The sequence below is a fragment of the Equus przewalskii genome, chromosome 27 (genome assembly GCF_037783145.1).
Source record: "Equus przewalskii isolate Varuska chromosome 27, EquPr2, whole genome shotgun sequence".
NCBI classification, from domain to species: Eukaryota; Metazoa; Chordata; class Mammalia; order Perissodactyla; family Equidae; genus Equus; species Equus przewalskii.
Genome location: NC_091857.1, coordinates 39,223,344 through 39,237,096, shown reverse-complemented (window position 1 = coordinate 39,237,096; position 13,753 = coordinate 39,223,344). Strand labels below are relative to the sequence as shown.

At 46.2% G+C, this 13,753-nt stretch overlaps 1 protein-coding gene across 11 annotated transcripts in view; it reads right to left on the bottom strand.

The window, feature by feature from the left end:
* The window catches only part of TRAPPC10 (trafficking protein particle complex subunit 10), a 102,344-nt gene that overhangs the window by 62,990 nt on the left and 25,601 nt on the right, over positions 1 to 13,753 (bottom strand). For 4 of the 11 annotated variants that reach the window (XM_070597779.1, XM_070597781.1, XM_070597789.1 and 1 more), the window contains exons 3-4: positions 8,942 to 9,077; positions 264 to 460 (exon numbers count right to left, since the gene is read on the bottom strand). In XM_070597779.1, the coding sequence (XP_070453880.1) occupies positions 264 to 460; positions 8,942 to 9,077 (333 nt within the window). Of the gene's footprint in view, positions 1 to 263; positions 461 to 8,941; positions 9,080 to 9,330; positions 9,547 to 13,753 lie in introns of those variants that run through there. The other 7 variants (XM_070597784.1, XM_070597790.1, XM_070597782.1 and 4 more) reach the window with 7 other exon arrangements.

Below are 13,753 nucleotides of genomic sequence, written 5' to 3'. Positions count from 1 at the left end.
TTCAGAAAGGGGACCCACTGTGTGGTCTCTTCCACGGTCACTGAGCCACTGGACCCGCCCCTCCCACGCCACACACAGGGCGTTACTGCTCACAGTTCTTTGCCTGCCAGAGCAGGAGGGGAGGGCCCTGGTCTCTTGGGCACCCCCATCACATGCTCCAGGTCAGGAACACTACAGCTGCTCAGAGTAAACTTTCATCGCTACCCAGGAGCCAGCATCATCCAGCTATCAGCCCAAGGAGGGAAAATTAAAGATACACTTACCTGTCACTCTGTTTATTACAAAAATCATTTCTTATTTTGTCCACAATAGAAGTTCGGGGAAGGATGTTGGTTTTGTTTTTTTTCTTGGCATCATTTTCAACTACCACTATTAACCAGTCCACAGAGCTATGAGCTTTCAGAACATTCTGCCACTTGGTAAGGTCGTCTTTTACTGTAGCTTTATACACTTCAGTATCCTAAAAATAAATAAGTCACTGTGAAAGCAAGTTAATCAATGTGCTTTAGTTTACAGGGCAAAACGTGTCTGATAACAGAGAACACAGAGGCCGCAGGGCCTTATGGCTCCGACACAGGGACACTCCATGTAAAGCCCAGCACTGGCCACACCTGTGGGCATTCTGGGCAGGCTCAGCACCATGCCCTCGGTGCACATGGTCCCCAGATACTCCTGACACTGAGGGAAGGTCCTCCAAAGTTATGAGGAAGAGACTGAGAGTTAGAGAGCTCGGTGAGTTGCCACAGTGACAGAGTCTACTAGGTAAGTTGGGACCTTCAAACCCAGGTCTCTATGGCCAAAGGCCCTGAACCCGAGCACTGCATGAAGCCCATCCAGTCGTGTGTCCTGCCTTCATGGCGGAGGCGAGCAGCTCCTCCTGCTGCAGGCTAGCTGTCATCGTGCTGGCTAGTTGTCACTGCAGGGCCAAGACCGTTTGTAGGAAGCCAAGGCCTGCCTCCCGGCAGTTTTCTCTGCAGCCCCTCAGCTCTCTGCAAGCCCCTAAAACCACTCTAACCTCGATGCCACTCACAGACCATGTCAGGGGCAAGGCCACTTCCAACGCAAACCCAAGGAAAGAGCACAACCTAGTGCTTCTTGCAAGCTCTTCTGATTCCCAGGGATTGACAGAGGAGCCATCCTGGTCCTAAAAATCAATGCTCCTTCTGACTCAGAGGCCCAAACATCACCTGCCAAAGACAGCACCCCACCTGCACAAAAGCCAGTGAGTCCATCCTCAGTCCTCTTCCAGAGAGAACAGGGAAACAGGAACTGTCCTTGCTATGTCTAACTCTATTGATAATTGCTCTTAGGCTCCGCAAATCCACTTGGCAGACTCAGAGAGAAAATCTAAAACCAAGATGCTTAATTCCTTTCAAAATTAGGCATCTAAAAACCTTTGAGAACTATAATTAATACCTCTATTTAAATATATCCTTTCCCCTCTTTTAACAGAAAGATTCCTTATCATCCTGCCTGTATTTTCTCTGGATTTTTCACTCTCTTGAACAACGCTCATACAGACATGTGCTAATGTGATTATCCACGAATGAGTTAAATCTCAAATTCTATATCCAGTCCCACTTTTGGTTTAATTAATAGTGAAAAGATCCAAAGGACAGTGCTTATAATTTTAGTCTGATTTTAAAAATTGCCATGTCCTCAGTTTAAATGAGAAACAAATACAATCTGAAACGACCTTTTGCTAAAAAATTAAGATGAAAACTATCTTGCAAAAATCAATTTTCTGCGAATTCACATCCATCAGTTACGGCGTCTCCTCCAGAGACTGGCGGTTCTTAGGACTTGAAGATGAGGTTTACAATGCTGGTGTGCTGTCAGAACTCCAAGAGCCCGGATACATCACACCTGGAAAGCGAAACCAAAAGGCCAGAGGGCTGGCAGCCACAGACCCCACAGCCTTAGAGTCAGTGAGCAGACACCAATCACAGGGCCCCACCAAGTCAGGGAGCCGGGAAGGGCTGTGAAAGCTCCAGGTGCCCCCCACCCGACTCCAGGCCCACCCCCAGCCCCGCTCTCCACACCAGGGAGGGACTGCTGCACCCCCTGAGGGGACACCAGTGTCCCTTCTTGGGACACTCCGCTGGGCAGTCTGCCAGGACTCTCAGGAAGAGACCTCACTGAGCAGCAGGGCAGAGTTCCCCAAAGTTCTGAGGGAATCAGGAGTACACAATCTAGCTCACCACTCACGACAGAGAGCAAACAGCAAACGTTACCAAACATCACTACAAAGACTTGGTGACTCCTCAGGAGAGGAGCCCACGCTGAGCCAGTGACATTAAGGGTCCCTAAGGAAACAAGCTAAAAGAAGAAGAACCCACTAGTGGGATGGTGGGGAAGGGGTCCTGATGGGGGACAAGGAGCAGCCCCGCCCCAGCACCAGAGACAAGCAGAGCAAGGAGGGTATCACAGAACAAGACGTGGGACCCCACGCGAAGTGATGAAGGACACGAGGTGTCCGAGGCCTAGCAGGGCAGAGAGGGCCTCCCTCTGGGCGTGACCTTGCCCGGCGTGTTGTGGATCACGTGAGGTCCTAGGAGGGGGTGATCCAGCACAAAGCGGCAGCCCCAGAGCAGAGAGGGGCACTGTGTTGTGGGGGAACAGGACTCAGTGACAGGAGAACGCTCACTGACAGCGATTGTTCGAATAAGCAAACACATGGAAGACAAGGAGTGCCTGGCTTCTCCGTGTCAGAGATGGGAGTTACTAGAATTAACCCTGTGGTGTTGGATTGGAATTGGATTGTGTGTGCGTACACGATGTGTGTGCATGCCACAAAGCTACATATGGAACACACGCAAATGTATGTGTGGACGGACACACATGCATACACATACCACATACATCTATTCTCTAGGTAAGTCCACTGCGAGGGCTCAACAACAAAGAGCACTCCTAACTCCAGATCTTCATTTCTAAATACAGTTTTCCACCAGAAAGAACCACGGCTCCTTGGAGAAACAGCTGACCCCAGAGCTTCGGCAGGGACAGGACCAGAGGACCCTGGAAAATCCTGTATAAGGGAGTGCTAAAAGAATAAGGACATTTCGAAAGGTCACAGAGGCCAAATCTGGGACAATTTGAGCATTAAAATAAATGATGACAGGAATGAATTACACTGCAAAAACTAGAAATCAACGAGTGCATGCTGACATCTATCAGTGCACAGGAGGACTCTCACTTCCAGATGAGACGAAGTACAGGGACCAGACTGACACAGCCACCTGAAACAACCGAAAAAAACCCCATGAATCAAGGGTTTTCAAAACCCTGGATATCAGGGGACAAAGGACAGGGATCCTCAAGAGAGGGAAACGAGGTGAGCCCCGCGAGGGGCCCAGCTGACCCCCTGGAGTTTCCAGACCACAGCACATGGCAGGGCACTGAGGGAAAGTCTGGCAGATGCCCTGCGTGGATGAGAAAGGGCCGAAGAGTCCTGGGAGACGAAGGCAGCTGACTTCATAGGAGGTCGGAGTATCCTGGAAGAGAGTGCACCAAGCACAAAGAGAACCCAAGAGGCCTGCAGAGGGGCCCCTCGAGCATTCAGCAGGGAACTGATCAGCACATGTGTGCATGTACCACCCAAAGCCATGGAGAGACCCAGCAGGCAGGACTAGACACTCACAAGGGGCCTGGAAAGGGGCCAGACTGGAAAACCTCAAGTCACTGGGTGGGGCACTCAGGAAGTAAGGAATAACTAGGGCTGGACTGGGCACTGCTCCAGACCCATTAAATCATAAAATCAATACCTAAAAGGATCAAACTTAGCAAGCAGATTAAACAAAACTCAAGAAAACTTTTAGGATTACAAATATACCAGCATCAAACAAGATAAAATTCACAATGTCTGGCATCCAATAAAAACTTGCCAGGTAGACAAAGAAGAAAGAATATATGACCCATAGTAAGTAGAAAAATCAGTCAATAGAAATAGACTCAGTAATGACACAGATAATAGAATTAGCAGACAAAGCCATTTAAATAGTTACTATAACCATATTTCATATATTCAAGAAGGCAGAAGAAAGACTGATGTTAAGCAGAGACATGGAAGATCTTTTAAAAAGAAGGAAAAGACCCACGTGGAACTTCTAGAGATGAAAACCACAAAGTCTAAACTGAAAAATACACTGGGTGGGACTAAGGGCGGATTAGACACTGCAAAAGAAACAGTTAGTTAACTTGAAGACAGAAAAACAGAAATTATCCAAATGAAACACACGACTGATCAAATATCAACAGCGCGTCAGTGAGCTGCAAGACTTCAAGTGGCCTAATATATAATTAACTGGAGTCCCCAAAGGAGAGAAAGGGAGAAACATAAAAAATATTTGCAGAAATAATAACCAAAAATGTTCCAAATTTGATCAAACTTATAAGGCAAAGAAGCCCAAAAAACCCAAAGCACAAGAAACATGAAGAAAACTATACTAAGGCATATCATAATCAAATTGTTTAAAACCAGTGATAAACGGAAAAAATCTTAAAACCCAAAGAAAAAAAAGACACTTTATGTGGAAAGTAACACAACAAAAATGAAAGATTTCTCATGGGTAACAATGGAAACCAAGACAGCGGAGTAACAACTTTAAGTGTCGAAAGGAAAAAAGAACTGTCAAACCAGAATTCTATACTCAGTGAAGTAAATTAAAGTGAGGCAAAATAAAGACTTTCTCAGACATATGAGAGCTGCCAGAACTCAGCAGCAATGGACCTGCACTCGAAGACGTGAAGGAAGTCCTTCAGTGGAGGAGACGAACCCCATGGGAACTCGGGATCTGCACAGAGGAAAGGGGAGCTCTGAGAATGGTCCTCATGCAGGCAGATATGAAGACGTGTTCTCTTATGCTTCATCTCCTGAAAACATAACTGACTGAAAACATAAGAGTAACAACCTCCTGTGGGGTCTGTAACACGCAGAGGATTAACACATATGCCACGACGGCACAGCACACTGCTGGGAAGTTCTCAGCCCACGTGGCAGTAGAACGTGACCTGAAGGTCATGACTGAGGTGGTAAGTTACTGACGTACACTATAAACCCTAAAGCAACTACTGAGAGAACATAACTAAGAGTTTTACTTTTAAATCTAAGATCCTAAACATTATCAACTTGCTCCAGGAACTTTTGCTTAAGAGATAATACTCAAAACTAAAACAAAACAAAAACCTACAACAAGAACAAAAAAACAGAGGCTCTCTATTAGAAAATGTAATTTTAGGAAAAGAAACCTCCTTCATAATGTCCACAAAAACTATATTTTTATGAAAAATGTTATGACCCATTACTAAAGGACACAAAAACGGCATAAAGAATGGAGACACAAACCATGCCCCCAGGTGGGAAGATTCATGATTACTGAAATTCTTCTCAGGTGAACCTGTAACTTACTCAAGGCAATCCCAATCAAAGCGCCTCCAGTCTTGTCTTTTTCTTTTCAACTGCTGTTCCAGTCACCTCCCGCTTTGCCACAAACCTCTACACTATGCGGTGGTCCGGAAGATTTACTCTGCTCACGAGTCTACGAGCCAGCGATTTGGTGGATAGCTCGCCTGCTCCACCTAGCATGAGCTGTGGCGCTAGAAGGCTGGGCGCAGGGGCCAGCCCACGCCTGCTGGCGGACGCTAGCGTGTTGGCCAGGACCTGCTGGGACCGGGGCTCTACACCTCCAGGTGGCCTTCCCATGGGGACTTCACTTCCTCACACAATGGTGTCTGGGCTCTAAGAGCAAGCATACCAAGAGGACCCAGCAGGAGACACATTACCTTTTATGACTTAGTCTTTTTCAAAAGTCAGAGTGCCCCTTCTGCCAGGCAGAGGCCCTCTCAGATTCAACTGGAAGAAACACAGACCAGCCTCTCAATGGAGGAATGTCACTAGCGAGTAGAGAAGAGCATGTGGGATGGGCTATATTGGTACAGCCATTTTGGGAAAACAAAATTTATACACCTAACAATCTGATTCTAAAATTTCTAAGGAAGAGAAAATAGCCAAGAGATTTATTTTAAAGAAGAGATACCAATACATATTATAAAAATGTAATAATTAGAAGTCTGGTCCTGGCACAGAACAGACAATGGTTAATAGAACTGAGGTGTCTAGGATATTGCGCATACAGGATGTTGGTTTAAAATAAAGGTGACACTTTTGATAAGTGGGGAAAAGACAGTCGATTATGAAATGAAGTCAAACTAATTTGCTACCCATTTAGACTATAATATTAGATCATGAAGCCCCAAATCTCCTACTACACACAAAAATAACCTGAAACTATACAGGTCCAAATATAAAACAAACTATCAAATGATTAAAAGAACATATAGGAGAAGATCAATTATTATCTTCAGATAGACCAGGCCTTCCTAAACATGATACACTACTCAGAAACTGGTTTTTTAATTACATATTTTGCTCCATAAAAAATATATTTATGAATACCTATACAACTAAATAATAAGATCAACCACCTACAGAAAACAGGAATTACGGAAGATGCAAGAGGGTAGAACACACCAATAATAGAAGAGTTGAACATGGCACTGTCAGTTCAAGACAGGCCAAGAGGACAACACAGCAAAACAGAAATGAGCTAAACAATACAACCAGTAAGACAGCTCTTACAAACACATATTTACCATTATAATCTGAAAACAGAGAAAATACATTCTCAAACACACATGGAACAACCACAAAAACTGATCATTTATTTGGACACAGAGAAGACAAGTTTCATAAAGCCACTCTGATCACAATGCAGTCCACCTGGAAGAGGACCAGGTGAACGAACGCGGGGCTCTCCACAGGTCTGTTCCTGGGCGCAGCAATTCTGAAAGCACTGTGCGCAGACTGCAGGACTGAGCAGCTAACGTGTGGACGCTGCCGGGAGCCAGGGCGGAGATCAACACGGACTGGGCTACGGCAAGAAGGAGCCTGTGGGGTTAGGCTACAGTTGGAGGCATGAGCATCAACTCAGGATTTCTAAGATGTGTACTCTCTCAACTCCGCCTACTGAAGGGCATAGACGCGGCGATACTCCCCGAGTGCTCCGTGAAGAAATGGCTGATCCCCGGACAAGGGAGCAAAGGTCCAAGAACCAAGAATACGTTGCTATGCCAGAAAGTTAGAAAATGCTCCAAAGGACACAGGAGCCAGCTGGAGGTGACACTCAGTGGGCAAATCCGGGACAACTCAAGCACCAAGATAAGCAAGGATAACTGACTACAGAGCATTAAATAAAGCAGAAACCCAGACGGACTCTTCTCCAGAGCATAGCACCAGCTGAGACATTTAGGGGCATGGCATTTGCAGCTCTGAGTAAAGACTGGTTCAGGAAGGATCATCAGTGGGCGCTAAATCCAAGCAGGACAAGGAGCAGGATCCTCATGTGGTCTGAAAGGGGCTCCCCAGAGAGGGCTTCTTGGTTGCAAGGGCAAAAAAGAACTATAGCATGGAGAAATCGGACAACCCCTCACACGAGGTCGAATCTAACGCTGCCACTGAGGGCTGTAGAGAAGAGTCAGCACAGCAGGCGGGACGGCCACCTCTGGGCCTGCTCCCAAGGCTGGCATCTGGAAACACGGATTTGGGGAGGGTTCCCGCCACCGTGAGGCAAGAGTGCCTCACTGGGCCTAAACTGCAGTACAAACACTATGGCTTGTGCTGACACCTGCTCCCCTCTGGGACTCCACAGTTTTGGTACATGCCAGGCAGAGGCTGCCTACATGACTGGCCCCCGATAAACACCCTGGACACTGAGTCTCTAACCAGCTTCCCATCTAGACGACATCTCAGACGTGCCGTCACACTCACTACTGGGGGAGTAAGACCATCAACGACTCCCCTGGGAAAGGTCACAAAGCAAAACCAGCAAACGCAAAAGGTGTGGCCCAGGGGCAAAGTCCAGGGGAAACGAGGCCTGAGCTTCGAGTCCCCGCTCATTAAAATTACAAAGAACGACTTCTGCAGCCTCAGATTCAGGTTAAAATGTCACAGTATGTAACGATTTATATATTTTGTATACTGCAAAATGCTTACTTTATTGGAGTCAAAACCGGAAGAAATGACCCACAGAATTCTATATTAATTCATGACTGAAAAATTCTGTCAAGAACAAAAAGTTTCGGGGCCAGCCCAGTGGCACAACGGTTAAGTCCGCACATTCCACTTCAGTGGCCCAGGGTTCACCAGTTCGGATCCTGGGCGTGGACCTATGCACCACTTGTCAAGCCATGCTGTGGCAGGTGTCCCACATATAAAGTAGAGGAAGGTGGGCACAGATGTTAGCTCAGGCCCAGTCTTCCTCAGCAAAAAGAGGACTGGCAGCATATGTTAGCTCAGGGCTAATCTTCCTCAAAAAAAAAAAAAAAGGAATGAAAAGTTTCCTTCTAGGTTCATAAATACACAACTGCATAGTACAAGTGAAGGCCACCATACCCACACAGTAGTGTCCCTCGCTCGATGGGCAGTCATGAAGAGCCTCCTGCAAAAGGCACCATGATGGGAGGAAGCAGGACACAGGGCCCCGCCCTCAGAAAGTCGATACACCAGCGAGAGAGACAAACAGCATGATCAAGCAGAGTAACTGCCATGATGGTGAACACAGGGCGCTATGAAAACAAAACTGACAGCGAATACTAAAGATACCTAGTGGCCAGTCGGGGACAGTGAGATGGCTCACAATAACTGGCAACACAGGAAGGAAGACTGTCTTTGGTGATTACCATGAGTGCAAGGCCCTGCACCAGGACAGAAACATGCAGGGACAAAGCTGCACGTCTAGCTGAGGAAGGGAGAAAAGAGAAGACCACCAACACACAGAGTACATTAAAAAGTAAGTGTGAAAAATTACAGTTGTCTTAACAAAGCCCAGACAGGTGCATGCTTAGTCCCACTGCAAGCGCCCTCCCCTCGAGGAGCACTTACACAGCACTCTGTCCAGTAGATGTGCAGGAAGGGGAAGGTGAGCAGGGCTTTGTTCCCTTCCTTAGGCAGCAGCTCCTCCTTGAACTGAACAAAGTTAGACTCCAGGTGAATCATCTTCGGAGCCCGGCCATAGGACCTAGAAACAATGTTTAACACACCACTGAGGAGAACGTTCAGCAGAAAGAAACAGGAAAAACACAACATAATTTAACCATAGCTCTGAGTTCAGAAGTACATATATAATATTAACCCTGAATTGTAACTATAATACTCTGTCCAAAAAGTTCTAGCAATTACTTTAATAATTCACAGTTCACATTTACATGTCAAACTCCCCCCTCCATAAAATCTTTCATTTTGCTCAATGACAGCACACAGCAATACTCTACCTCACCAGGCTGTTTGCAGTGCTATAGACTTCTGAGACAAACGGGCATCACTTGCAATTTAACTGAATCTCTAGTCACTACATAAGAGAGAAAACGCGCTCCCAGATGCCAAGCACAGTGGGAAGCTACGAAAGCTTTCATCTGGGCTAACACTTTTGGGACAATCTGTACCATTCAAAAAAGAGAGAACTGTCCGATGAAAGAGAACACGCTTTTGTTTGCAGAGCATGAAAAAACAGTGGTAAACACTCTTTCTCAACCAAAGAAGAAAAAGAAGATGGAGGAATCCCACAAGCTACAGACATCTAATCTAAGGCTGTCAGAGGATATGGATGCTATTTCATTACACTTCCGAAAAATGAATTATGCTACATACATCTTTTTTCCATACCTCTATTTTCCACCAGTAGTAGCTGTGTCTCCTTTAAATTCCAAGAGCTGGATTTCGTATTCTTTGGAGTCTCTGTTTAGTAAGCTGACACCAACCACATTTAACACAATTAGGCTCATACTTGAACTTGCGTATTTCCTATTGCAGGCTCTATTTTTTCCTGTCCCTTGTGGGATTAATCGAGTTTTCTTTTTCCATCCTTTTTCTCTGCTGGCTTGAAAGTCTAACCATCTATCTCTACTCCACTATTTTTAATATGCATGAACAAATCATTCTTTCAAAGACTAAAGCAAATGTCGACCCTCTTCTTGAACGAGACAGGAAAGATACACTTTCTTCTCTGCTTCCTTCCCCATATCTGAAATTTTAGATTTTTTAATTTTTAAAAAGATTGATACCTTAATTTTAGTAAAATATTTTTATGACTTGTTGCTGGCAGCCACTTCTTTCATCCTGTGAATTCTGGGCTCATTTTTCTTCTTGTTGAGATACGCCCTTTAATTCTTTCAGACAGGGCCGTAAGATTTCTGATCATCTGTGTCTGAGAAGGTTTCTAGTAAGCAGTGCTTCCCAACTATCTCCGTGCTCTGGCAAACAGTGAACATAATATTTAAATGGCACCCTGGAGCAAACATATGTGGCTTTGTGCAGCCAGAAGTGACAGGTGAGGGCCCCTGGCCATCCTGGGCCCCAGCTGGCCCCCAAGGCCTCAGAGGAACAGAATCTCTCACACCTGCGTCGTCCTGGGCTGGGAGCGGGGGCGGGGGGGCTCGGATTCAGCCTTCCTTCTTCAGGAGAGTGCAGGGGATAGGATCAGGTTCAAAGGTACCTGCCCTCAGGACTTGGAGAAGCCCAGTCTTAGGTGCTGTATTTCCTGCTGCATTGTAAGCCTGGACAGAGACTGTAGGTTCGGATTTGCTCTTCTCCTGCTTCCTTGGCACAGCTTTTTGTTTGCTTTATCTTCATTCTGCTGGACATTCAGCGAGCTCCTGCAATCTCCTGATTCCCATCTGGGAAAATCCTGACACCAGCCCTTCATTCTCTGTTCTCTCCTCTGAAACACCTACTAGAGGGACACTGAAACTCCTGGATGTAGCCTGTGTCTCTGCTCTTCTTCCATGCTTTCCAGCTCCAGCCCTTGGCATCAATCTCCAGCAGTAAACTCCAATTTCGAAGCTCCATCTTCCAACTCACTAATTTGCTCTTCAGCTACACGACTGTTCACTGCATCTAGTAAAGTTTCTGCTTCAATTTTTTTATTTCCAAGATCTAATCAATTTCTAATTTTTATCACAGTAATATGTACATGCTTTAACATGTTAAATAGTACTGAGAAGCTTTTCTCTCTCACACCCCCTCCCCCACGACAGGAGCAGGCGCCTCCCCATCCTTCTCTGGCCTCCTCCCACATGTGTTCCCTGTAGCTACTCTAACCAATGACCACAAACCTGGAGGCTTAAAACACTAATTATCTCACAGCTCAGAAGCCACAAATCTGAGATCACGGTGTGGCAGCGTTGCTTCCTTCTGGAAGCTCTAAGGGAGAATCCGTTCCTGGCCTCTCTCCTGCTGCTGGCAAGCCGTGGCGTTGTTTGGCTTACAGACGCAGCACTCCAATCTCTGTCTCCATCGTCACGTGATCTTCTCCCCCGTGTCTTCTACAGACACTTGCCGTTGGATTTAAGGCCCACACTACTCTCATGCAGAAATCCTTAACTTGATTACATCTGCAAAGACCCTTATTCCAAATAAGGTCACATTCACAGGTCCCAGGTGGACATATTTTTTGGGAGGCGGAATTCAACACGCTACACCTCCCCGAGCACTTTAAATTTAGAGACAATCTTCGACTGTCCATGATGGAAGATGCAGAACCAGCTGTGTGTGCCCAAGCTCTTGCTCTCCCTCCACCCTCCAGCAGTTCTATCACGAGTCGTTGTCCATGTTGTTTCCCTTATTAGTAAATGTAGCAACACTGCTCACTAATGAGCCAAGTAACACACTATGGTTACAGGAGCCTTATAATGTAACTTTTCTTCTTGGCATTTTTTATTTTCCTAGCTCGCAGTATCAACATTTTTAATTCCTCTCAAGCTCTCCAACAGAACTGTAAACCCTCTGATCACTACCCACACAAAGTCAAGCATCAGACATCTATCAATTCTCTTCCCTGGAAGCGTCCCTCAGGAGCCCAGAGTCCTCCTGCACCAATCAGGGAGGCAGCCTCGGTCCTAAACGTGATGAAGCACATCCCCCCAGTGTTGGCCGAGAAAGGGAATGTGGCAGGCCTTTTCCAGGAGCCATCGGCTTCTCCTGAGATGAGGTCTCCACTCGCTGGGATGTGGCACACAGTTCTCGGATCTCGGCTGTGCCCTGTTCAGACTGAGACTTGCTGGTTTCAGAATGGCACTTCTCCCGCTTTCTGTAGTGCCTCGTATCCAAGAGTCTGGAGGTTTTCTGTCCACAGAAAGACTCTCCAGGCCCCTGCAGGAGCAGGCAAGCTTGGTCACTTCAACAAACAAACACACACACACAGACACACACACATACACACGGCAGCAGGAGCCCTGCATCTAACTACTCCCTGTCCACACTTTCTGCTACCCACCTTTCCAACCTGGTCTTACCCTCGCCTTCCAAGGCCATGGGCCCTGTCACCTGCCAGGGGACTCATCTGCTTCTCAGGGAGCCACCTCTGCAGACACATGGCTTTCTCAGCTCTCTCTCCCAATTCCTCTGTGTCTCTTCCTTCTCCCGGAAGGTGTTCCCAGCTCTCTGCTGCCTCCATCTCCACCCCCCGCCTCTGTCCTTGTGCACTGAGGCATTTTCAGCACTTTTTTCCTCATTTAGTGAGGTTTGAGGAAGACGAAGAGATGAATACATATATTCAATCTATGTAGTTTATTTCATTTTTTCTTCTTCCTCATAACCCCCTTTCTTGTTTCTTGGACACACTTTTTTTCTTTTATCTTTCTGAATGTGTAAACAGTGTCTACTTATTCAAAATCCTTCCAGATTACTCCATTTTGTCGGGTACTAAACTCCTCCACTTGTAGGCTTGTTCTCTCTTGTTCATAGCACTGGGCCTCCTCAGATGCTGAGCACTTCTTCTGTAAGGGCATTCTCCCACATCCTGTACACTCTTTATACTGAACGTTAGTAACTAAACACATTCCTTCTAACACTATAATTGTGCAGAAAAAATAGACTTGATTCACTAGAGAACCTGGGTAAGTCATCCCCAGAAAGCCACAGGAATTCTTCACGTTACAATGGTATAAAGTGGTGGTCAGACAGGAATAATGCAGCAAGAATTAGAATTACACGAACATCAATAACAACGGGAGATTTTTTATACACCTTGGTTAAAATCAGATTACCTGTGTTAACAAGTCAAAATCCAAACATTTTCTAGAAATAATATCTAATCTTACCAGAAATAAGTTTTCTAATAAGATAATTCAAAGTCAATTATTTCCTCTGATCAAGTCATTAGATGAACAATTACACACAACAGGTCAACTGGGATGGTTGATCTGGTTTCTCTCCTAATTTTTAAATAACATTTTCTGGACACTGTCTCATCCTTAAGCAAAGAGCACAGGAGCTCAGGGTGGAGAGGGCTCTTGACGAGAGCGCACACCGAGAGTACATCTTCTGCTTGATGCGCAGTCTGAGTGAGCGCACGTCTCCTTTCCAAACGCCTGTGTCTTGAAGACATTCTGATGAGCCATGAAGAATCAGAAGTCATCCCTACAAAAGCGAGCCTTTAACTCAGAGGACCTGTCTTGCTTCCAGCACCCTAGGTCTCGCTGAGACAATCAGCACACTCCTTAAAGAATAAGGCCCACAGATTCAGGGATGCCACACAGCTTCTTTACGATCCACTTAGAACTGAGGCTTCAACTGTTACTACCTCACTTGCTCACAAAAATGTCTAAAAATGGGGGCTGGCCCCGTGGCCGAGTGGTTAAGTTCGCGCGCTTGGCTGCAGGCGGCCCAGTGTTTGGTTCGAATCCTGGGCGCGGACAT